This window comes from Ruditapes philippinarum, unplaced genomic scaffold (assembly GCF_026571515.1).
Source record: "Ruditapes philippinarum isolate M1 unplaced genomic scaffold, ASM2657151v2 ctg782_1_1_1_1, whole genome shotgun sequence".
In the NCBI taxonomy this organism is placed as follows: domain Eukaryota; kingdom Metazoa; phylum Mollusca; class Bivalvia; order Venerida; family Veneridae; genus Ruditapes; species Ruditapes philippinarum.
Genome location: NW_026859085.1, coordinates 353,803 through 381,200, shown reverse-complemented (window position 1 = coordinate 381,200; position 27,398 = coordinate 353,803). Strand labels below are relative to the sequence as shown.

Below are 27,398 nucleotides of genomic sequence, written 5' to 3'. Positions count from 1 at the left end.
TAAAAGCCAAGGTTTACTTATTAAACGTATATTGCTGATATTTACAGAATCTTTAAACATTATTTGAGGAGACTAAAGTTATGATATTCAAGTAGTCTCACTTTTTAATATTGAATAAGTTTAGTTATAGCAGGAAAAATTTAATGAACTTTGTAACTTCCATTGAAGACCTCATTCATCCCAAACACTGGTTTACTGTAAAAATTAATTTTGTATTGTTCCAGTGACATTTTCAATATTTTTATTTTTGATTAAAATGTAATTGTGAGCCACAATATTTATTTCCTGTGTACAGGAGACATGTTTGTGACAATATTATGATGGTTAAAGGTCATTTAGATGTTGACTGATATAATTTACTTTGTTAAATAGGCATGATTCATGATGATTGTCCCCATAATGGCTTATTAAGAAGATTTTATCATCCAATGAGGTAAACAAACATTCATTCCTACCCTGGGGACTGTTAGATTATTATCAGTCCATACTTTTCTCATGATTTTAATAAACTTTATCAATTATTTTCACTGTTGATGATAATGATGATAAGATATTGAAGCTTGAAGTAACTAGATTGGGAGACTCCTGGAGCAGAGATAAAGATCAACAAATTTATGTCACCCTCCTGTATAATTAAGGGATCATTTATTTACATACTAATATTAAATATGTGCTATATTACAATAAAATATTATGAAAGATGTAAAATTTTAATGTTTATTTCATAAATTATACATTAACAACAAGGGTATTTCCGTTTAAGATTATAATATATTCTCTTGTTCCCATTAACCCTGAACCTGCTGAATTTTCTTAAATTTTGACTTGGGGTTTCAACCTTTCCTTCATTTTTGGGAAAAAAAAAAAAGTTCCATTATCCCAAAATTTTTTGGGCTATAAATATTCAAGATTTTTAACATTTTAAAGTTTGTCGCCCAAAGCCTTTGGGCAGACTGCACAAAATATTGATATTGCCTTTGCGCATATACTTTCGCATTATGCTTTTGCACATTTTCACTGTTGCTGCTAATGAACATGTTGAACCATCAAAGCAACATAATGACTCAAAAATAGAATTTCCTTATTTAAGAGAGCTGGGAGTTAATACCATGGTGAATTCTTATTTCATTTGCCATATAATTGTAGATAGATAGACAGCATCTGTCTGGAACTACATCTCATAATGTCTCCTATGATAATATTATATAAAGTTAATCATGTTTTCTTTATGATACAATATTTCTATTTTCAGCCTACCATATTTGGAACAATAACAGAAGAAACAAAGAAAGAAAATAACAGACTAGTATGTATACTTTTTTTTCTCACTGAATAAATGTGGCGGTGATCTGGCCTAGTGGTTAACGGGTCGGACTTAAATAATCTAAGGATTGCTGACGGCATGGGTTCAAATCCTGTCCGTGTCAAGACGTTGTTTCCTTGAGCAAGAAACAACATTCATTGCTAAGTACTGGTTGACTCCAGGAACGGATTCGAGTGTTTCTATAAGATTATAGCTTCTAACACTAATCAAACTAAAATAAATTTGTATTAACTAAATGTACAGAGCCTATTTTGTAATTTTAACAGTAACAAATGTATAAGAATTAGTTGTGCATCCTTAAAATTGTATGGGCAACGCTGTGATACAAACCACTTGCCTCATCCATGCCTAACAGGTTAAAACCTATGCAAGCTACCTAGAATTATGTTATGTCATAGATTACAACCTGCTTAAAGAAGAAGTTTGATGGTTCTAACCTGAGTGCTTATTAATAAAAATATTGGTGGAAGATTTTTGTTCTTTTTTCAATTGGAGGTGTGGACTTTTGTCCATCTGTTAATTTGATGGACAGACTTTTTGTCCTTATTTTTGAATTGATTCAGGTGGACCTTTGTCCTTCTTTTATAATGACAGGTGGGCTTTTAATTGTCCTTCTGTAAATTGGACACTGGTAGGTTTTTGTCCTTGATTGACTTTTGTCCTTCTGTAAAGTTGATTGGTCAGTGGTAAACTTTTGTTCTTCTGTTAACTGGACAGGTGGACTTTTGTCCTTCTGTAAATTGGACAATATTAAATTTTTAAGATGGGAGAGCTTTTGTTCATCATTCATCAAGTTGCAATCTCATTTGTTAACAAAATTGAATAGATAAAAATGAATTGTTATATATAAATGATAATTTTAATGGCTAACTGAATATTTTGTTTTGACAGAGAGAGGTTACTATTATTCAAATATGTATATAGGCATGATTATATTGTAAACTGTTCTAAATTTGCATTTTTCATTAAACAAATCATATATTTTGATAGCAATATTTTATACAATAGATAATATTGTGTCACATAAAGGCTGTACTTAGTATTATAATATATTTTTGCACTATGGTTGCTATAAATATCCTAAATTTATTTAACTGTTCAGGATATACATATTTTTGTATCATTAAAAACAGATTTTTGTATCATTAAATTTACTACTAAGAAAAATAACACTCCAGTGAAAACTGAATTGTATCTGGAACAGTTTATGTATTCATAACTCTAACATATAATGTCGTTTCTAATTATAATCAAGCTTTTGCATTGGTCATGAATTATTTAACCACATAGATATTTCTCAAGATTTGTGCAAAACTGTACAGTACACATAGCATTTAGGTACTACATTTCATGTAACTTTAATTAACATCCCATTATAATTCAGTTCAGTTTAAACATAAAGTTATTCATTTAAGAAAGCATGTATCTTATTTGAGCCATTGGTGATTCTATAGTCTCCGATAGCTCCTTAACAGTAACCAGCACTAGTGCTAGGAGCAAACATGGTTGCAACGTATCGTTAGCAGGGCTTGAACCTGAGTCACATCCTTTAGTATTGAGGTAGACATCATAAGCTAATTAGGCCACTTCTTGGCAGCTCCCATTTATGGTATAGAACAATATAATAAATGTAAATTGCTAAAATGATGGTGGACCTTGACTACAGTAAATGTATTTGACTATGGTAAATGTATAAATTAGCAAATGTGTGTACAGTTTGTAGTGACACAGCTATCTTGAATCATTTATCATGCAAATGAAGTCCTGAGCTTGCAAATATTACAAAACTGTCAGCCTTGTTCTACTTTCTATACATCATATACATGTATAGTCTTTGTAAATAAGTATAAAATTGCCCATTCCACATTTTGAAGAAGCTGCATGTAGTGTTGTTTTATACAATTGTGAGTGTTTCTAGTGTGCACCAAAATTTCAAAGGAACAATAAGTGGTTTAAAGGTCTGTACATCAAATAATTAGATTAAAAGTTGCCTCAAGAGACACTTAATTGAAATATAATGGACAGAAATACTTTGACCCTTTGAATGCTAATTGGCCGTAAGAGATTTACTAGCCAATTCCATCATTAAGAAGCTAAGATATTATTGTGCATGTCCCTGCAGTCTGCATAACTTTTGTCCTTTTATTGGAAGCATTTCACCCAGACATGCTGTCCATAAAACAGTGGAAAAGGGGGAGGAGGGGCATCTGTGTCCACAGGAGGGTATCTGAGTAATAAAAACAAAAAACTGCTGTTTCTTATACTCAAGTTAATCGACAATTTACTAAGTTTAGTTTATATTTATACTATTCTTGATAATAAATCTTACATATGGGTATCTGTCTTATTAAAATAAACTAAAAAGAAATAATAATAGAAATAGATATGATAATTATAAACTCCAGTAAAAAGGTTTTAAAAAAAAAAGAACATAAAACTTTTTGAAGAGTTTCTAATAAGTGAATTAAAATGAATTCACAATCAATATAACATTAAAGCAAAAATTATGACTGGATTTACAATCCATATAACACTTTTAGATGAAGTGTAAAAGGATTTACAATTTTATTGCCAAGTTACCTAACTCAGCAATAAGGCTATTACATTGTATATTTTCATATTTTGACATATTTTAGATAATCTATGTTCTTTATGCTACATTAAATATTTTTATGCTCTTTTATTTACTGCTTGCATTTTTTAAATATTTTCTAAAATCTAAAATAGCATGTCATTCTGAATGTGCTTTTTCTTTAAACCTGATAAAAAATGACAGCAGGGTAAAATAATACATTGAAAGATATAGAATTTCATCAATTTTTGTCTGAAATATCATTGAATTACATTTGTTGAAACAGAAAGCAACATTAACTTAACTTGAGGAATTATAGATTTAGTCTGGGCAGTTTTGAAGATTCCTGTTATTAAATCAAATACAGAATACCATTATCTCATTTCCCTATAATTAAAATTTAAAGGTAAGAAATAGTCAGTTTATGTTAGAAACAGGTCACAAATATTTTTTTATTTAAATCCAAACAACTACATTAAATGCTGCCTGTAATTAAGATCAGATAAAAAGATATATCTTGCATGTCAGTCATGATTGCTATCAGGTATAAAATAAATATAGGTCAGTGGTATAAATTAACTGCTGTCACATGACATGTTTGCGATACCCCTGTTTGATGAAGCATTAATTTCCATATCATCTGATATATATCTTTTTGCATATCTTTACTACCAGGTTCGTTTTCTATATCATGCTGTTTTGATTGGTTCAGCTCCAATACTTCCATGCTATATAGTTAAAGCTTGAGGCAGTGTATTTACACACACCATCGTAAAATACATTCAATGTTTCTTATACTGAAGAATGCTTTATGGTGAATGTTTATATGCTTTAACTCAGTGAAGGATTATTAAATATTCATAGTATTGCCGCTTCTTAGTAAATAGCAGACGTGATGTAAAGATTTACATTTTTGGAACAACATTTTATGAGGATAATAAAATAGTGTAGTAAAAAAACAACAATGCTGCATTAAGGATGTTTTGATGTGAAACACTGGCACTGCAAACAGTGATTTTTTAGCAGTGTTTTTAGCTTGTTGTTTTTTATGTTTGAATCAAGTTGGTGATTTGTTTTATTCTTGGAACTAGGAGAACGTAATTATTTGCGAAGAAAATGGAGATCTTAGAAAAAGATTCTTTGAATAATAACAATTCTGTGAAGGTAAGGTTGGATGGTTTACTTAATATTAGGTTTCTCGATATTTCAATTCTAGTTAACAACAAAACATGAATTCTATAAACAAGTTACAAAGTTACAAGTACATATTCATGTATATATTATATATTTATTTTTTTGGCATTTCTTATTTAACACAGCCATTTATTCTCATATATTACACTATATACATTTGAAGATAAGCTAATTTAAATGTAGAAATTGTATTAGCAATTTAACTGCATAATAATTCTCATGAAATGCTGGTTGTAATTCTGTATAAAAAGCTAAGAGTTAAAAAAAATCTTACTATACTAAAAAAATCAGAAGTACATGTACATTCACAGGATGTGAAAAGGTGACATTTCTCTCCAGTAATTAACAATTATGGTAATTAATTTTAATTACCATAATTAGACAAGATAACAATGACAATTGTCTAATTATGATCTTTTTCTTTAGATAAAAAAATACAGTTGAGTATATTTTTAGTGACAAAATTATGTGCTCAAAGATAATTATGCATGAATTTGTTTGAAAAGTCTTTATATACTCAACACAATACATGTATATAGTTTCTATGAAAATAATTATACCATGGAAAATTACATAAAATTAGAAAAAGAAAAAGTTGATATTGATTCAAGCACAGATGTTGTTGAATTGATTTGCATACATGTCTATATGAAATTTATTGTACAAGTAGAAAATAAGCAACAGCTGCTAATCTGTTGTTGTATATATTTTTTTTCCTGGATTTTTCATTCACATATAAAATATATAGTCTATAAAATAGGCATTTACATTTTGTGCATCATAGACATTCCAAGTTTAATGTTATGTTTTAACATCACTGGCCTGTGTTTTGAACTTTATGGAGCATTAGATGTCTGATAAAGGTAAATACCTAACAATTTTATTTTAAAGAACATTGCCATGGTAACCAACATTATGATTATTTTGATGTTGTTTTTTTTGTTTGCTTTTTTAAATATAGAAACATGTATTAAGTTATATAGATATTAATATGTTTAAATTTTTATATTCTGTAATTAAAATGTCAGATTTTAGAACAATCTCATTGGAAATGGCACAAGTCCAATTATTGCTGTCATTTTGAGGAAATATTAAAATAAAGGAAACATTGGTGTTTTAAAAGACAATTTAGTATTTGTATGGACATGTTCAAGTAGTATAATTGCTCACAGTCATGCATAATTATGTCACAATTCAATTAGGAAATACAATAGACGCAATTAATATTTAACTAAAGTTAGTGCCAAAGTTCTTTTTATTAAACCAGATAAAGTTCTGCATTATAATATATTATGTAGTTCAATAATAAATATTAACATTTCATAAATGATCACTTTAGAATGATTTAATTAAACTTCGATCAGCTCATGCATTATTTATCATTTTATCATAATTGAAAAAAAGGTACTTCATTTAAGATAACTCATGATTATTATGGTTAACACTGTTCCATTATTTAGTTTTCTTTCAAGAAAAATTTGATTGGTTAAGAGGTTGACAAATGACGGTCACTACTGTAAGCAAAAAAAAACAAACAAGGAAAACAGAAGTTGCCATATTAAATATGAAGATTTTACTTTTGGTAACACGGTGTGTCAAAGTGAACCCACAGATTGTGCAATTAAAATATTTTAATTGTTTCTTTAAACATATTAATTGTAGAATGATGGAGCTTAATTAAATTTTTGTTGTGTTTACTTCCTTGAATTGAGTGCTGCGATTGTGATGTCACATGAGGAAGCATGGTCATGAGCTCAGTATGGCTAGAATCCTTCCATGCCTTGACAGGGAAGCAGACAACTTAACCACGTGTTCACATTTTAATATCTATATTTAACTGTTGAATAAAGCACATTTTGATGCATGTCCCAAATTAAAAACCCTTTTTTTTCTATCGAGTAGATAAATTAGGAGCAAGAATTTGGAATATTATGGTAGCTTAATTACCATTTTAGGAAGGCTATATCTTGAAATGGAAACACATTGAATACTGTAGGAAACAACAGACAAGAAAGATGCCAAAATAAACGGCTTATTTTTCTCTAGAGAGTTCTTGTCTAGATAATTTTCTAAATATTTCTGCTAATCTGGTAGTTTTTAAGCCCCATCATAATGAGTTTTAGGATCTTTTGATGTCCAATAGTTTGTTCATGTTTTCTCCACTCTATTTAACTATAAGACCAAATTAGACAGCTGGAGCTTTCATATTGAAGGGTAATTTTAAATGTCTGAAGAAATTTGGAAATGGAATTGGGTGGATTCTAATAGTCAACATGCTGATTTTAATGAATTCTGACTTAATACCAGCATTACTGATGAAACAAACATCAACCCAACATGCCCTGCTTTCTCCTCTCTCCCCCCCCCCCCCCCCCGCCACCAGCAGAACCAAAAGTACTTACATAATGAAATGTTTTGATTTTTTAATAGTATAAGTGTGGGAGGTTTAAATAAACACTTAGAGTGTTTGCGGTATAGAAATAGAAATATAGTAACCACAGACACTTCAACAACTAGCTGTTATTTTGACAGCCCTTTTCACTGTTATATTTGTAACATATACCAGGATCTCATTACCTCACTATTAGTATTAAAGTACCTACAGTAGTTTTAAGAATTTGCAAAAACATTGTTTACAGGACATTCATGTGTATATATTTATGTCCGGTGTGGCAGGCAACATCATGCTAAGTGTACAGAATCTGACATGGTGGCATGATGTTCTGACACTTGTAAATAAACATTCCGGACATACCGCAGATTTCCTATTAGCCCCTATCTCTCAATAAATCAGAACTAATTACTGATCAAACTAATTTGTATATTAATATATATACACCACCTCCTCCCCCATCACCCCCATTGGCATCTGGCATCTTGTCCATTGTTGATTTTAAGGATTTTAATAACAATGTAGATGTATGGCTAAACATGATTCTTTATTAACAAAATGATTGTTCAGAGATGATTTGAAATTGATCACATGATAAGATAATAACTTTATTTAAAAGATTCTTTTTTCTTTACTCATATTTCTTAGGAAATCTGAAAAATCTTACAGAATCTAAATTGCAAACAGATTTTCTCATAAAGTTCATTCTAACCCATTATTTGTTGATTTCATTATTTCAAATTATTTGTTAAAATTTTTTTTAAAAACTTAAAAAAACAACAAAACAACTGATTACATGAAATTAGCTTATGTTAGAAAAAACATGATTTGCATTAATTTCTCTAAAATGTCTTTTGCCTGAGTGAATTACCATTAACCCCTTCTTCGCCAATAAAGGTGATTGTTATTTTTTGTTTGTGTAATACTTTAGAACCAGGATATTTTTTTAAACCATTACCCGGCTATTAAAACCTGGCATATTTATGTTTATGTTGTTTACAACAACATCCTGCTTTCCTATTTATATTATATACATGTAAATTGTTACCAGACCTTGATTCATCATCATTTTTTTTCATTTGATAAAAAAATGCTATGTATTGCCAGTTTCGAGTTTCGGTACCGAAATAAAAAAAGTATGTGTACTTTAAAAATAGACTTTTAGATGAAGTGGGTTTTTTATTACATGATTCATGATAAGATATTATATAATTTATCCACTCATTTGTATTTTATCTAGATGACAAATCATCTTCACATCAAGTGCTGTCCTTTAAATTGAATGTCTCTATTTCCTGAAACTGCTCTCAATTTCTTTTTTTGCTCTAATCGTTTTTACGTCACTCCACTTCTAAGTAAAGGGAAAAGTCTATACAGTTTCGTGACAGCATTTTCAGAAACAGTTGCTAAAAATATCTGAAAATTCCCCTTTTTTTACTTTATAAAATAAAACATCACTGAGATAGCTCGATCAGTGAAATAACTAGTTTCAGAAGTAACGTTATTCCTAAATTAATTTAATATTTATTTCATTATAAAGAAGAAATCATACATTGAAAATTTGATTTTTTAAGAAAATATTTTTGCATTTATATTCAAAAAGCACTGACAAAAGTTGAACAAAGGGACTATTTTTTATTTTTTTTAATACAAAGCTCAATGGTGAGTATTATAATGCTGTCATGTGGAGGGAGATTATAGGATCATGCTTGTTGTGCTGTCCTTTCTTGGATCTTCGAAATTTTGTAAATTATTTCGGCATGAAAATAGCAATGTGAATATTAATTTAATTTTAAAAGAATATGGTATGTCAGATATCCTTTTCAAAACTTTGTGAAAGTGTCAAAAATCTTGTCAGCTGCACAAATGGTTTGAAGTGTCCATGTTTTCAATGCATTTCAATAATTGGGTTCCATTAGGTAGGAAAGTCTTCTAATAGCTTTAGTTATAGACTCTATATCCTGGATTTTGAATAACATATTCCCTTAAGTGATTTTGTCCATTATCCGGGCTGATGTTTTACTTTCAACCATTAAGAATAGTAAAGCATGCCGCCTGAATGGCAGCTATTGTTTTTCCTTCTTCAAGAGATTTTATGGAATATTGCTATTTTAATTGAAAACTATATCTGAAGCAAAGATGATACTAAGCATAATGTAGTTTGAAAGTTATTATAGATGGAACAGCAAGAAATAATAAACATTAATTATATAGTTAATGGGAGATTATCCTAATATTCTCAGAACTGACAACTTTATTTTATTTGTTTATTTTGATTGATTAGGTTTGTTTCTCACAGAAGTCAATTTAGTTTAATTGTCATTTATCAGAAAATCAAGCACAGCAAGAAAATGTAAACATTAATTGAGGGAATGGGAATTCATTTCTTCTACAGTCTCAGAACTTATAATCAACTAGTTTATTTGTTAATGTGTAATTTTAAATGGCAGATCTTCTAACAGATTAAGCATTTAGCACTCTGTTCTTTTCTATGATAAAACTGTAACTGATACCACAACAAATTTGTCAGGATCTTGTGTAAGTTGCTGCACAAGTAGCTGACATGTTTGGCACCAATTAGTGGTTTATGATACTTAAAAATCATGGGCAACCAATCAATCACTGGGAATTTTAGTAGATTACTGAAGTGACCAATCCGGCAACAGAACCATTAAGTGTTTATCATTGAACATTTTTAATAAATAGGCAGAACTAATGCCGATTTGTTATTTGTTTTGAAAATAAACAGTTTGTCAATTTGTTTTTCATAATTTTGATTGGAATTATCATGAGGCTGTTAGTAAAGGTATTGGCAAATTTGTTGGGGCTACTGATTTTTATTTTATACTTGGGTCTTTTTTAACTGATAAATTTGAATACTGGTATAGGAAAGTTATGAGATTATCTTTATCAGATATGCCCATCGTCATGAAGTATCAGTATATTCCCAATCAGGGCATGTATCCAACAGTTATAACTTTTATGCTGTCCTATGTAAATTAATTTGACCAAATTAATATAAAATTTCAGTTATAATGATATTTGACCATTTCACAAATCTTGTATTTTCAGAAGAACGTTGTGCCACAGATGCAAAGTTTGTCGGCGATGTTTGACAAGGCTGGTGGAGGGTATGACTGCCAGAGTACAAACTGTAATGAAAATGATGTAAGTTAAATATATATTGTAAAAGTAATTATTGCACTTGTTGTTAAGATGAGTAATAGATTTGCTATTAATATTTCTTTATGATAGATATAGTATAACAATGCATGCATGGAAATTAAATGAATTCCCACAAATCATTTCAATATGAGGTCAGGGCATTTTTTATTTATTTTTCATTTGTTTACAGTTTAAATGCTTGGATTTACTCTCTGTGTGACCCTTTTATTGTCATTAAGATGGGTATGGGGCTAGATAACTTCCTACATTTGCCTAAAAGGTATTATATAATATCTGTTTAGAAATTAGATAACTCTGTCCAAATTTTTGTATCAAATTTAGACTTTTAACGACATAATTATATTGTTTTCAACCACTGACATTGGAGCATTCATTCATGGTGTAAACATCAACATAAATAAAATTATGCATTCATGACGTGATGTTGAAATTTTCCACTGCTTGTAGTGTCGTTTTATGTTGTTTTTTGTCCAAGATTGCAGGTGATAAAGCTAATGTTTGTAAACCAAGCATAATTTGTTCAGGAAACCTTTATACATTGTTACAGTTTTTTGTATTATGTAGTATAAGAATTTATTTGGTAGCCTTGTTTATTTGGTGTGATTAGTTTGACCCATTTTGCAGAGTTTTCTTTATTTTGCAATGGTTAAAATTCATAACCTGTCAAAAAAAATTCCAATGTCGTTCAAACAAGTGTAATATGTTGGTCTTAATTCCTGGAAAATAGCCCTTTTTAAGTTTAAGATGAGGAAGTATCTCATCTAAGATTAGAACAGTTAAACTTGGTGTAGATGAAAAATGTCTCTAATATATTATGCATACACAAGCAGTTTAAAAAGGTTAATGTTAAGGATTTGACCTTTTGCAATTGGTTAAATTGCATGAATTGTTCACTAATTTAACAGTTCTCTAAGTTATATAATTAGAGGAATAATATTGTTTTCAAGTGAAACTTATTAGAATCAATTGTTTACATTGATAGAAAGTGGGAATGTGGCAGTTTTGAGCCTGTTATGAAGTTGTTACAAGGGCTGACATCCGTAATCTGATCAATGTTTCCATCATTAATTGCTCTTTCAGTTTCCTGTTGTTGTTGTTGAACACACCAATTAACCGGCCACATTCTAGTGCCATATTATGTTTTTGTTAATTTCTTTTCTCGTGATTGTTTTTTTTTTTGTTAGCTCACTGAAACTTTTGATTGTATGTTTCATTGTCACTGTCTGTTTAGTTCATATGAGTCCCGGGCCTTTCTTGCTAACTTTGATGCAGCCTTTACATTCAGGTTAAGGTCGTTAGGGTTTCAAGGTCATTTAGGGTTGTTTTTTTAGAAATAATGTACTAATGTAAATAGACACATATCACAATGCACTAGCTAGGATTTGAAAAGGACTTGATCAAATTATGTTTTAAATATAAGAGGCACATATAGTGTTGACTTAGGGTGGGTGTGAGATGGCTGATGATTTTGTTTTACAATTTTTTACATGTTTAAAATATTTACTGTATTATTTATCTCAAAAATGAATATTTTCACTTGCATAAGAATAATTATTGTTGAAAAACAGTGCATTAGATAGATATGATGATCTGAATAACAGATTTATGAGAAAAAATATAATCTTATTTTCTTAGAACATGAGAAACTTCTCAAGAAAGGCATTTACAAGTTCTTCTTATCAAGAGAACATTATTTCAAAATAGATTTCTACCATGTTATCTGATTATACTGTAATGTTTATTTATTAAGTGAAAGTTTTCACTGTAATTTAATTACCATTATGTTATTTCAAAGAAATGAAAAGTTTAAAGGGATAGGTGTGTACAGGGTGTAGTGAGATCTACATAAGTTAATTGTTATATACAGGAAGCTTTGTTTATTTAGTGAGGCATTCTGGAAAGAATATGACCTCACTACTGTTTTTCTGCCTTCGTACATCTGGAAAAAATGTACCAGAAATCATGTAAAACAGACTTAAAAGAACTTTCTATAGGGTTAATAGTGTAAGACAGTAATCTGTAATAGGTGTTGGCATATATGTACCTGGTCATTGTAATATAGGAGGCAGGTAGTAAGTAAAGTGTTGGACCAGTTGGGGGTTAGGGGAATTGGGGGGTTGGACAGATAAGGGTGCCAGGGCTACAAGCATTTCTTAGTACATATTAAGCTCTGTCTGATGAATTCCAGTCTGGGGCAGGTACTTAGGGACGTAGTATGGGTAGGAAATGTTGGGTAGGAGAGATAAAGGGCAGGGGCAACAATTGCATTTCTTAAATTTGAGGAGAAAATTGCATTATAAGTTCAGCTGTCTGAAAACATTTTGTCTTTATATCAGAAAAAATATATTTCATTGATATTGTAAGCTGATATAGACATTTAAGACCTTATGTTTCCTTGGTGACCAAATTTTATAAGCTAAATTATTTTGCTGTATTGATTCAATAAGAAATTGTGAAGAGAATTTCATGTTGCAGATGATGTTGATACTAACATTGGCTGTTGATGTCTTATATATAATATTGTCAGTATCATGAATCTATTATACTCTTCCATGGTGTAAGAACTGTGTCCTCAAATTAAGCTTAATTCTGTTTTTTCTTAGATATTATTTTCTGTAACAATCGTTTGTGTGAATCAAAGTGAATAAAAGTTAAGCGGTCTTCTATTGTTGTTTTTAGGTCATTTAATACAGTGTAAATCTTTTTTTGCTTGTCTGAATTATGTCTGTAGTAAATATTTTAACTCCCATAGAATGTTACATTGCACATTCATGACATTTATTGTTTCAAGTTCTCAATGTCAAAAGTCAGAGATAGATATCTTTTTAAGATTAGGAAAATAATTACAATTCTCAGGCACTTGCTTACCATTAAGGTGAAAGTAGTATATAATGGTTTCAGAAGTTGTTCCATTATTTTTTCTGTAATCAGCAAATTATTGTATGTATTTGACCCCTTTGAAGGCTTTAAAAAACTTCAAGAAAGCTTCTGATAAAAATATATTTAAACAGTGACAGCCTGCAATTCATGCAGTCTTCCCAGTAAAATCTCTATCATTAACAATTAACTGGTACAAATTTAAAGTAGGACAATTGAAATATAAAACTACAGCACAGTTTAAAGGTAAAATAGTTGAAAATAGTGGTATTTTTATTTTTATTTCAGGCATTGACATTTAAAGATGGGAATCTAGTGGCTGGTTCCACTGAGGCTCTTATTCAACACCTGGTTCCCACCAAAGAATATAACCCAGATGTAAGTCTACATTACTGTCAGCCATTTAATTAGTCATACTTAATACCATTCCAAATATGGAAGTAGCTGTTGTTATGTTTTTCAAATTATGTTGTTATTAATGATATAAATGCTGCGAATGGTAATCTAGCCATTTAGTCATGCTATAATTATGTTTCCTGCTCGGTTTATTAAATCAGCTATTAAATGCGTGAAACTTTATTTGACTTAGCATTTATTTATCAGCAGTGGTAGAATGATTAAAAAAAATCCTTTAGCATTTTAATCACAAAGCACATATTACCTAATGGTGACATGGAGTTTTAAGTCTTTGTCAGCCAAGTGGAGATAATAGTTTTTAGTGACATTATTACTGTCTATACAGAATAACACTGTCTGTGCACACACCTGTTATTGAAAAATCAAGAAACTTCAAAGAGTAACTTTTTCTTTGATTATGCAGAATGTCCTTACAGAAGCATTAAAATTTATCACAAAATCACTTACAAGTGTATTTTCTACATCGCCTTTGATATCATGTTGCTTTAGCTATCAAAGAAATATTTCAGAGACAATAATGGGAACTTTTTTCAGGAAAAAAAAACAAAATGTTTATCTGTACATTTCATACACCCAACATAATATAAGTGAGAAATTTTATTGTTTTCCCTGATTACATGAAGAGATTTCCCAGAAATCTGGTTTTATTTACAAGGGTGGATCAAAGTGATGAGTTGTTTACTAAATGCACTTGATAACTGATAAGTTTCTTGAATTTTGAAATGATTTATGTTTTATCTTTTAAGTTTTCAATATGATTTAAAAAAAAAAAAAAAGACAATAAAAAAAAAGACAATAAAAATGTTTGTGTGTTGAAATTTTCAGTTTTCTGACTATGGATCCTGGACAGTGATTATAATAATCATTTGTCTCTCACTGCTGATTAGACAGTCACTTGTGGGGGAAGTTGGTAATTACTGGTTAGTTATCCAGGAAAGCTTGTTAGGTAAACTGCCTGCCGAGATATGACAAGATTTGACGTTGAAATCAGCCTTAAAAACAAAAAGACAATCTCTTTTCTTGCATAAGAGGAGTTATTAAATTATATGCTTTTTTCTATGCGTATTTCATAGGAAATTTTCAGTTATTTTTTTACTGACTCTTTTCTTTATATTTTTCAGAGGACTTATGTGTTCACATTCTTGTTAAGTTCCCGTCTATTTATACGTCCCCATGAACTCCTGTCAGAGGTGTGCCAGGTATGTTTTAACATAAAGATTGTGACATTGTCTGTTGTTATGAGATGTAATTACGTTTATGAAAGATATAAATGAGCTTTCACTCATACATATTATTATACCATGTTGATATACCATGATTAAGTATAGTGCTTACATTGAAGGTTGTATTGTAACCTTGCAATTTTCCATCCAACTACTGTCCTAGTAAAATGGGGAAATGATGCATGTCTTTGCATAAAATTATATTTTATTAGCATATTGCAATTAAATTAAACAGGTGTAACAGTAGCAATAAAGCTGTAGAAATGAAACAGGTGTGTGTTATCCACTCATATGAATATATTTGTTTAGTTATTAAAATGTTTGTTAAGCATATATTATACAAAGTTCTTGTGTTCATCTTGGTCTTACTTGTTCTTCTGTTGAATAAGCTGAAAGAGTTTGTTCTTTTAAAGGCTTGTTTTCTACTAAGTTAAATGATCTGTGTCTGTGGTTGCAAGCATAGAGAAAAACACCCATTGAATCTTGTGTGTGAACAAAACATTAATGCAATTCATCCTGCACCAAATTAATCATTACCCTCCTACTTCTTTGAAATAAACCCCTTAATTTTCATGCAATTAATTTTCCTTATACTTTTCTGTTTTGAACATGTTATGATAGCTAATTTAGGTACTGCTTCTAATAATTTAGCAAAGATGGCCCTTATGTTTTACTTGGCTTGTTTCCTCTTTAAATTTGATACAGTTCTTTAGTAGTTGGGATTTCAGTATCAAAATATTAAAGTTAAGCAGCCTGCAGTATAGAACCAGGTCAGACTGTAAGAACATACAGGCTATCCATGCAGACCTACATGGCTCTATACTGCTGGCACTCCTGGATAAGTCATTACCTTGCTGGCAGTAGAAAGATTAATACTGGTATATTGCATGAAGGTAATGAGTGATGAAATGTCATGTCTTCTTACAGGTGTGCTCATTCCAGCAGAATCTCACCAGTGATAATATACAGAAACACAAACTTGGCAAGTTTGGTCAAAATATTATACAGTTGCTCAGGTAACCTATAACATTTTATATTTAAAAAAAAAAAAATAAATAAACAAGATTTTTGCGGAAACTGATAACCAATTGTTAGCTCACAGAAACTTGTCCTAGATATTTGTTTGGGGAAAAAATCGTTTTAATTAAGTATACATTTCAATGTAAAGAAGTAAGATAGTCCAAAAGTACACAACGAGGAAGATGCAAACAACAGGGGGACATGATGGGATCATTCAATTTGGAAATTGATTTTCTCTTTGGACTTGGCAAAATATTTCATCAAAGACAAAAATCTCATACACCGAGTATATTTGGAAAGTATTGTAAATAACTAAATCTTATATTTTATTGAATAAAGATAGACAGCTTATTGTAGAGAACAGTTACTTGTTTCCAGACACTGTTATTGAAGTATGGCACACCATAAATCAGCTGTGATCCTTATTTGGAAAGATCACACACTGCTTTTTCACAGACTGTCAGAATGTGCCGACTTTTTCATTTTTATCATTCAAACCCTAGTATTAAAGGAGGCAAAGGTTTTTACTTCAATGACAGGGGACTTTAATAGTATTTATTGTATTTAGTGACAAACGATTGCTGAATGCCTTTAAATGGGTGCACATGTTGGCTAAATGCTACAGTTTTAGGCTTTTTCTTTTGGAACTTTCAGATAAATTCTGAAGATATGCTTTAGTTAAAAGGGAAAATATCAGAAATACATAAAATAATAAATTTTAGTTGGGGGTTCTAGGAAAGCCTGTTAGCTGGATTGACCAAAAACTGTGTTAAAATCAGTATAACCCCCAGAAAGTCAAACAAACAGTACTTAGGGACTGTATATAAACTTAGGAACATGTGCTGCCCATGAAAGTCATTAGCAGTTCTGGCTAAATGGTACATTTATCAGGCAGCCTGTAAAAGCCATTAGATAAACCATTTATTTTATGGTCAATTAAATTCTTTAGTTTTGCAGCTTTGATATTTAGTTTACCTTTTAATTTGTTGAAATTGAAACAGAATGCTTTTGAAATATTTGTATTTTAAAATTTTACATTTTTTTTATTGTACAGTGAATGGACAGAAATGTTTCCATATGATTTCCGTGATGAACGAATGATGAAACAGTTGAAGGAGATTTCACAACGAGTTTTAAAGGTGTATCCTGAATTACGGCATGATATTGGTGCTATCACTCATAACTTGTTAAATAAGGTCAGTGCTACATCATTTTTGGAAGGATTTATGATAAGTGTCAATGAAAAATAATTAACTTTCCTAATTGATCTTTAATTGGGGTTGTTTTTTCAATTCTATTTTTTGGAGAAATCATCCTGAGCCGTTTAAGATGTAATTATCATTCCAACCATTCATAGAATATTTTCTACTATAGTAAACAACAGTAAATTGCATGTGGTAACATCATAACAACAAGATGAATCTCTAAAATGCCATTGAATACCTGTGCACATTCCTCTCCCCCAAGTTCTATTGCAATATCATGATGCATTTATACAATATAAAATACCAGGCATGCTTTCCTTTTCTTTCATTGAAGTATTCACAAATGTTCACAGAGGTCAAATTATAAGGCATTCAGAATTTTTTATGTGTTTACTTCCAGAGGTCACTGACTGGAAATGATTACTACCTGTTCCCTGTTAAAAATCTTAATTATATACACAGATGTCAGGTTCTTCACTCCTCATTTATTTTTGCCATATCAAGTTTTCAGACCATTAGACCTTTTTTTAATGGAAGATTTCTTTTCTTTATAGCAATCACATCAGTTATAAAAACAGATGTGTTTTTTATTTCATCTATAAATTGACATGTTGAAAAGTGAACAATGGTAGTAACTTCCACTAAGGTACTAACTTGGTATAATGAAGATAGGAGATTACTAATCGTAATGTTACTATATACAGGAGCAATTTGGTTAAAGCTTACTAATTTTATGTGATGGATTTGTCCAGCTTTAAATTTAGTTAGGTCAAATTATAGTTTAAAGGCCCACAACACTCGAGACCATCTTTTGCTTCTCCTGTTCTTTGACAATTAATACAGTTAAAGTGATTTAGTAGTTTGAATGTAACTGGAAAAACACCATTTTATTTACATTTTGCTTCCTATATTACAAATTATTTAATATTCAGTACTACTTTCTACCAGTTTTAAGCATCTAACATGCTTTAAATTCTGTTTTAAAGCCTTATTAAACACATGTTTGCTTCTTCTTCTGAAGAAAAAAATATTCATTTCCGAGGCATAATATGTCATTAAGGCATTTGCTAAAATAAAGCATAATATAAGCTGATAGCCTTGCACTAAGCACAGCATGGATGTGCAGGCTGATCTTGCTCTAGACTGGTGGCATTAGCAAGTTTATATCCTCTCAGAGAATTTATAGAGTGGCAGATATTTCCTGCTGTTTGTTTTGTTGCATGTTTTTATGAAATCTTAAGATAATTGGCATGATGCACATCTCTAAACATCATCTCTAAGGTGTATCACCAATGCTGCAGACATTAGTTTTCAGATATTGGCCTATTCATCAACTGAAAACATGCACATAAAAATGATCATGATAATAAGTCAGTGTTTACAGGTAGTCAGTACGCAATATTTGTATCAGATTGTTCCCTGTATTTTACTGATTTGTAATTACTTACTTATGAGAATTTTTTTTTTGTTGAATTTTTATTTTCTGTTTGTATTTGTCTATTGTATTGCAATTGTTGTACTTTAAACTAAGCTTAAAGTGGCCTTTATTATGCTGATCATAAATCACAGTTTTTTTTTCATGCATGAAATATACGGCTGTTTTCTTGAAATTTGATTTTTAAGGCGGCACACACATGCTTCCAGTTATCAGGTATTCAATAATGCATGACTTTCTAGCGGATATAAGGAGGATGCGCCACTGTTTGTGAAATGAGATCTCGTTTGTAACACATAATTGATGTATTTGTCAGATGGAAATGTAATTACACAACTTTTTGCGGCCTGTTATTGTTAAAAGCCTAAATCTTCTCCCTGACACACTTTGTTTTTTATGTTATCCTGTGTTGAAGGATTAGTAATTGATTTTCCTACTAGAACAGAAGCCTTATATTTTAAGAAAAAAATTGTTCTAAAATAACAGACAGTTCCCTAAGTTATTTGTTCATTTCGATCATTGACGAAAATCTGAAATTTGATAATAGTTCAGCTGATTAAGGTAGACCATCGGGTAATGGGCACCATAAGGAACTGTAAAATTGACATCATCTCTAAGGTGTATCACCAATGCTGCAGACATTAGTTTTCAGATATTGGCCTATTCATCACCTGAAAACATGCACATAAAAATGATCATGATAATAAGTCAGTGTTTACAGGTAGTCAGTGCGCAATATTTGTATCAGATTGTTCCCTGTATTTTACTGATTTGTAATTACTTACTTATAAGAATTTTTTTGTTTTGTTGAAATTTTTATTTTCTGTTTGTATTTGTCTATTGTATTGCGATTGTTGTACATTAAACTAAGCTCAAAGTGGCCTTTATTATGCTGATCATAAATCACATAGTTTTTTTTTCATGCATGAAATATACGGCTGTTTTCTTGAAATTTGATTTTTAAGGCGGCACACACATGCTTCCAGTTATCAGGTATTCAATAATGCATGACATTCTAGCAGATATAAGGAGGATGTACCACTGTTTGTGAAATGAGATCTCGTTTGTAACACATAATTGATGTATTTGTCAGATGGAAATGTAATTACACAACTTTTTGCGGCCTGTTATTGTTAAAAGCCTAAATCTTCTCCCTGACACACTTTGTTTTTTATGTTTTCCTGTGTTGAAGGATTAGTAATTGATTTTCCTACTAGAACAGAAGCCTTATATTTTAAGAAAAAATTGTTCTAAAATAACAGATAGCTTTGTAAGTTATTTGTTCATTTTGCTCATTGATGAAAATCTGAAATTTGTAGTAAAGTTATATATTTTATGTGTATTTTATTTTTGTTACAGTTGGCACAGTTAAACCGTTATGAGGATGTGCTGTCCAAACTGAATGATGAGGCTATGAAACGGTCACAGACCCAGATTGCGCCCACCACCGATATCCTCGAGGTGTGCCCTAGTCCACTCAGGCTAGCACAACAACTCACTCACATAGAACTGGTAAGTCGTAGCTCCTAGCCCCTATGCTAACACTTTACCAGATATCTGCTGGTATTAGTCTAGTAGTTATGGCATCTGTTTTGTCAACTAAAGCCATCATGTTCACCAATTTTACCTGCTGGATTAGATAGGAAACTATTTTTGAATGAAAAAACTATACTTATAATCAGCTATGGATGTCTCAATAAGCTTGATGTTATAAAAAGCATTATCAAAACTGAAAACTGAGTGCTTAAGTCTTAAAACCTTATCTTAAAGACCCCAATAAATGTTGGCAGTACCACTATCCATATCAAAACAGATTTTGATTTTTTGTTAGGATTTAATACGGCTTGGCAACTAAAGGGAATGATTAGCCAAATATAAAGATTATTCAAGATTAATACTGGACACAATCATGCTTATCATATTTGTTGGAACTTTCTATACCTTTAAAACATGACTGATAAGGATTGCATAGCACTGTTGATTTAGAATTAAAAAAAATTGTGATACAGAGAAATTTTCAACAACAAATAAAACATGTGATACTTAGCATGTAGAGATTCCTACTGTATTTGTGCAGAAATGAACGTGCTCTTCTTTAAATTTATAACAGTCCATCTGATAATAGTGATACAATAGTTGTTTAAATGTGAAAATATAAAAATTTGCAGCCAAAATTATAAAGTGTCAAAACTTTATAGATATGCAGACAGGGCTGGCCATATTCTATAGTGAAAAGTGACATTTGTATTTGACACAAGTTAATTTTTTTGAAAGATAATAGACTTTGACCCTTATCTTGATGCATTAAACAAATGTATATGCATGGTTGTCCTAGAACATAAACTATCAAGTTTATTTACATGAAATTCTTAAATAGATCTTTTAAAGACAGATTATGTTTCTTATGAAATGAAAATGATATGCAAATAAATTAAAACTGTATGACTTGTAACTTTTCAACTGTTTTTAGCTCGACTTTTCTATGAAAAGGGGAGCTATCCTACTCGCCCCGGCGTCGGCGTCGGCGTCGGCGTCACACCTTGGTTAAGTTTTTCGTACCACCCCACTTTATTTCAGAAGTATTACAAGTATGGCTTTGAAACTTACCATACTTGTTCACCATCATAACCTCCATCTACAGACAAGAGTACATAACTCTGTCAAGGTTTTTGACAGAATTATGGCCCTTTTTTGACTTAGAAAGTGTATTGAGCTTGGTTAAGTTTTTTGTACCACCTCACTTTATTTCAAAACCATTGGAGGTATTGCTTTGAAACTGACCATACTTGTTTACCATCACGACCTTCATCAACAGACAAGAGGACATAACTCTGTCAAGGTTTTTGACAGAATTATGCCCCTTTTGACTTAGAAAATACATTGAATATGGGTAAAATCCACTTATTGCCTTAACCCTTTGAGATATTGCTTTGAAACTTTTAATGCTATTTCACATCATTACCCCCATCTGTACGCAAGAGAAGGTAACTCTGTCAAGGATTTGTTTTAAAAATTAAGGCCTTTTATCGACTTAGAATCTTGGTTAAGTTTTTAGTACCAGTCCACTTTTTGACTGAACTGTTTGAGATATTAATTTGAAAGTTGGAATACTTGTTTACAATCATGATTCCCAAACATGTCCAGGAGAAGGTAATTCTGTCAAAGATTTTATTTGAATTATGGCCCTTAACTGTCAATGTTTTGACTTAAACATTTCAAACTTTGCTGCAGTGTTCAAGGGTATCACACAATTCAGTAAAATAATTCTTCACTAAATATCTTAATGCTCATGGCCATTGTTCACTTTAAAAATACAGAGATTCTTGTATTGCCTTTTACTGCAAAAACTTTTTTTATTGGCAAGCAATAAAAAAGTCGAGCGCGCTGTCTTACGGACAGCTCTTGTTGTATAGCTTGTTGTGTTAATTATATCATGTTTATCAAATGTAACAATTGTATCAGGCATCAAATAACTTTGAAATTATTTACACTAGAATGAAAATCATTAGGTGTTATTCATTTTGTTATTTAAAAAAAAAGTCAACATAACTGAAAATGTAGAAAAAAAATAAAAATATTTTATGTACAAAAGATGTCACACAATACATTATAGACATTAATTATAACATCATGTAATCTATTGTTCAGGAACGATTAAGTCAGATCGGACCAGAAGAGTTTGTACAAGCTTTCTCCAAAGAAGAAGTGTCATCACAACCTCCAGTGTTTAGAGATATGAAAAACACGCGGAATCTGGAGGCGTATGTACAGTGGTTTAACCGGCTCAGTTACCTTGTTGCCTCAGAAATTTGCTCAGTATGTATATACCATAGATCTATAGCTTAACAAATGTTAACTTATAGTAATATCGTGACATTGGCAACTGAATGTTTTATTCTTTTTTAAGCACTAGAGTGTGTTTGATATTCAAATTAGTTTTATTGTATATTTTCTGATTACCTAATAAAATCATATTCAAAATGTATGATATAGAGATATTTTAGCTGACTTTTGGACAGATAATGCATTTTTAAGATCAAAATATTTAATTATCAGAGTAATAACCATACTTGTCTGGATTGGTAAAGAATTTATTGGTTTCCTTTAAGCATTGGTCTCATGATGATAAAGTATATTTTACTGAATTATAAAAATAAGAATCCTTTAAAAAGAATGATGAACCTGCAATATATATTGTACTCAAGAATTTATTTTTTAATTACTTGTCTTTTACAGCATTTAAAGAAGAAAAATCGGGTTAAACTAGTGGAGTATTTTATAGATGTAGCCAAAGAATGTATAAACATCGGAAATTTCAACTCATTAATGGCAATTATTGCTGGGATGAATATGAATCCTGTTGCAAGATTAAAAAAGACAGTAAGTTTTGTTTGCTTCATTTTGTGACAAAGAAAAAACCCAAACAGTTCATATTATGAAAAAATTCTATATTTTTGCCATGGATGCATAAGAAGCCATCCAACAACCTTACTTAATGACATTGTTTTTACTTAGATGCCCATTTGTGCATGAAATAATGCATGTGGGGCAGCTGAGGTCCTCTTCCACAAGAAAAGCTGGAAAGATTTCAAATGACCATTACAATACCATTGTGACTGAACCAAAAATTGAAGAAAAAAAAAGGATTATAATCCTGTATACCTACATTTCTAACCAAAAGTAAAATAAAATAAGTTGAAAGTAATTAAGATAATATGGGAAAGCATATTTTACTAGATCAGAGCACAAAAATATGAACATATATTTTGATTAGTCTTATATAAAAAATATATCAGTATACGTTGGTCAAATGATAGTAAATACTATGATGGCTTAGATATTTCACAATATTGTTTTTAGCTACTCTAAAATCCAAATCACCCTAGTTCTTAGACATACAATGTACATGCATTTATATTTCCTTTTCAGTGGGCGAAGGTGAACAAAGCCAAGTTTGGAATTATTGAATTACAGATGGATCCATCAAATAACTTTGGTAGTTACAGATCATGTCTGAAGGCAGCAATGTGGCGGGCACAAGGTGCCAGTGATAGCAGGGAAAAGGTATGAGAAATAAAGTATTTTTTGATAGTGATTTGATTTGGTTTTATGTTTTTATTGAAAGTGATTTGATGTGATATTATGGTATTGACACTTTTATAGAATCTAGTGAAAAAAGATATATTATTCATCATCAGTCTTCTGGCTTTTCCAAATGTTAGCTCGAGTCAGTGAGCACATAATTGTTATTTCTTGGGTAGGCATAAATTGCTTGTTGTTAATTTTGAACTTAAGTATTGAATAATTTTGGGTACTCCTTCAACTGTTTGTTGGTGTAATATCATCGATTTCGTTTTAGGTAGCAGAAATTTAATTTTTATTGGAGTATAATTTATATTTATCCCACATTCTACTGATTTGTAGAAAATTTTATTATTCTTTTTAATTTTTAAATGACGGCACATAAAGGCATGGTGACTATTTTTGTTTTAATCTTAAACTTGCTGTGGAGAACTTTAATTTCAACTTGATCTATTGTTTTCAGATTGTGATACCATTCTTCAGTTTATTTGTGAAGGATATATACTTCCTGAATGAGGGCTGCCCCAACAGATCTGAAAATGGCAATATCAACTTTGAGGTATTTTAATATAATTTTTAGCATAAAGTTACACACACATACTGTTATACATGCCGTAAGTTTTGAGTTCAGTAAAGAGAATGTTTTTTGTAAATAAGCAAATGAAGGAATTAGAACTGTGACAGTGCATTATTTGGTAGTTTCTAGACACACTTGTGAATATATTAATTCCAGATGAAAAACATTATTTTTTGTTTTTAAACAATCAATTGCAATTATCTTAAAGTTTTGTACAATGTTTTCTGTTTTATTATTTTAGAAATTTTGGCAGATGGCAAAACAAATATCAGATTTTGTAACCTGGCAACAAGTTGAGGTAAGGAAAACTTTATTTTATATTGATTTTTAGTGTCATTGTCCAATATGTCCACTATCAAAGATTTCTTTAAAGAACATTTTAAAAAACTTTGAAACTACAAAATGAGTCCAAAGCTGAATTTCTTAGGAATGTGAAATAGTGAAATAGATGAAAAGACTTAAGAATGATCTCAGATAAAGTACATATGAAAATATAGTGGGTAAATTACCATTGTGGTCCTGCTTGATGAAGCAAGATAAAATGTTGTTATTTAATTTGTATTCATTTTACAATTTTTTGTTAGTGAATTTAGATCTACATATTTTATTTTACAGTGTCCATTTGAAAAACATACAGATGTCCTTCATTACATTCTAACTTCACCAGTATTCTCAGAAACCAGTAAGTATTAAATTTTGTGTATATTTCTCTGAGTAGAAGACATTAATAGTTAAATAGTCGATAGTCCTATACCCAAAATATAGCTTATAATATATTTTTATCCCTATGATACCCGTATTTAAAGTCTATGTTACAGTAGAGACCGCATGTGGTTCTGAAGAAAAAATGGTCTTAATAATGTCGTGGTCTTAAAATTTGGATTATCATTAAAAGTAATAGTGGCATCAATGGACATCTTTTGGAAGCACAGCATAAGCATATAATAAAGTGATTTGTAAATTATTCTGAATGAAGATTTAGTATTATCTTGAGCATTCAGAATCTACATGTATATCATATCAGTCTATTTAACTTACTTCATAATCATATTTACTTATATTTCAGCATTGTCTCTAGCATCATTTGAATGTGAACTACCAGAAAACAGTTATGATAAGGAAAGACATAAAAAGCTCAAGTAAGCTATACTAGTATATTATGATAGGTGCACATACTAACACATCCTATGATAGGTGCACATACTAACACATCCTATGATAGGTGCACATACTAACACATCCTCGGTAACCTAGGCTATTTACCATATACCAAAATTAAATGTAGTACACGTATATACGGAATGTGAACTGTGGGCTATGACAATGATTCGAACAATTTTGCTAGAGACAGAATGAAGCTATAGTTTTTGCATATATCTTTTTGATATGTGATTAAAATCAGCATACCTGTCTTGTTAAGAAATGAGCCTATTTTCCACATTTTTTAGCATTTTGAAAGAATTTTATTATTTTAAAGATAAAAATCATTCTTATTTTAAAGTTTATTTTCTTTATAATGATAAGTGTTATTTCTACAATGATTATATGATTATATCAGGTTTATATAATGATGGACATCAAAGATTATAAATTATATGCTAGAACTTTTATTATTATTATTACCTTAATGTACATATTGTATATTATTTCTATATTTACAGGGCTGAAGCAGGGTTATGACAGGACAAAAGATAGAAACAGTATTTATTAATCTACTGGTCAGTGATGTGGCTAAGCATGACATAAATCCTGGAACATTGGCGATTGGCCTTTGTGTGTTCATAACTAGTGCTAGTGATAGACTTTACAGGTGACTGATGATGCTTTAAAGAAAAGTGCTAAAACTATGGAAGAAATGATGGGCAGACAGACTGGAGAACATACAGAGGTTTTTACAGCAGAAATCTTTGTAGTTGTTGAAAGCTTGTATAAAGAGGAATTGTGATTAAGATAGTACAAATGAGATAGTTTATCATAAAGTTTATGATGATTGGTATATCTAGTGAGGAATTTTTAGTGAGGAAGTTGTGCGCATGAGGTGGCTTGGATTTACGATGGCATGTATGTTCGTAAAAGCTCACAACCTGGAGTTGTTGTTGTTGTCTTTGTTAACTGTTTAAATGGCAAACATTATTCTATAGTCAGTGTTAGTTGAATGTATATAATTATGTATGTAAATTATATTTGTTTGTTATTTCAATGTTACTTATATATGGACCATATTAAATTATTGAGATTATTTTGTCACTATTAATGTAGCATGGAATACTCAGCCAGTTTGTACTGTTTTTATTTTGCTTGTTTTGTAATTATCCATGGTGTAAAAACACTTGTTAGCGAATTTATGTCAGATAAAAAAATGAGTTTAATTTATTCTGATACATTTGTTATTCTCTGTTTAATTATGACGGTGCAAAAGATTGTTATGTATAATTTGGTGCCATAGAATATGTTAAAATGTACATATGTACTTACAAGGGAAGTAACTGTTGAGAAACCTGTGTGAAGTACAGTACAACAGGGTATAAAGTGCTCTCTGTTATTATGATCATTCACATCTGTTAACTGCTCTTACTTTTTGAGGCCTCTGTAGATAAGTTTTCTTAGGGATAATTGGTTAATGAGAACACTCACATAATTGTCAAGCCTAAGGTCATTGTTTGTATTATGACCACTAAAAAATCATGTTTTTTTTATATTCTAAGAAGTAAATTTCTATGTTTTGAGCAGTGGTAACTTCTCTTATTATTGACCTATAAATTTACCTAATTGTCTTTGGTCTCTTATGGTATCATTTTTAGGATCCTGCTCAAAGCAAAATATTTGTACAAAGCCTCAAAAATCTACTACAACAAGATATTTTGTAATTATTTAATTTTCAAGAAAGAGAAACA

General features: G+C 30.5%; 1 protein-coding gene across 5 annotated transcripts; it reads left to right on the top strand.

The window, feature by feature from the left end:
* Positions 1-1,168: 1,168 nt before the first annotated feature.
* On the top strand, positions 1,169-27,398 carry LOC132755148 (ras-GEF domain-containing family member 1B-like). 5 transcript variants are annotated; one of them, XM_060745954.1, is made up of 15 exons: positions 1,169-1,306; positions 10,555-10,650; positions 13,834-13,923; positions 15,084-15,161; positions 16,113-16,201; positions 17,260-17,401; positions 20,205-20,357; positions 22,494-22,661; positions 23,082-23,225; positions 23,775-23,909; positions 24,391-24,486; positions 24,746-24,802; positions 25,120-25,186; positions 25,571-25,643; positions 26,166-27,398. In XM_060745954.1, the coding sequence occupies exons 1-15, from the start codon at positions 1,184-1,186 to the stop codon at positions 26,182-26,184; spliced, it is 1,530 nt and encodes a 509-aa protein (XP_060601937.1). In that variant the 5' UTR covers positions 1,169-1,183; the 3' UTR covers positions 26,185-27,398. The 5 variants fall into 5 exon arrangements, with proteins under 5 accessions (XP_060601937.1, XP_060601938.1, XP_060601941.1 ...); XM_060745955.1 differs by lacking the exon at positions 1,169-1,306 and adding an exon at positions 4,645-5,060; XM_060745958.1 differs by lacking the exon at positions 1,169-1,306 and adding an exon at positions 5,930-5,953.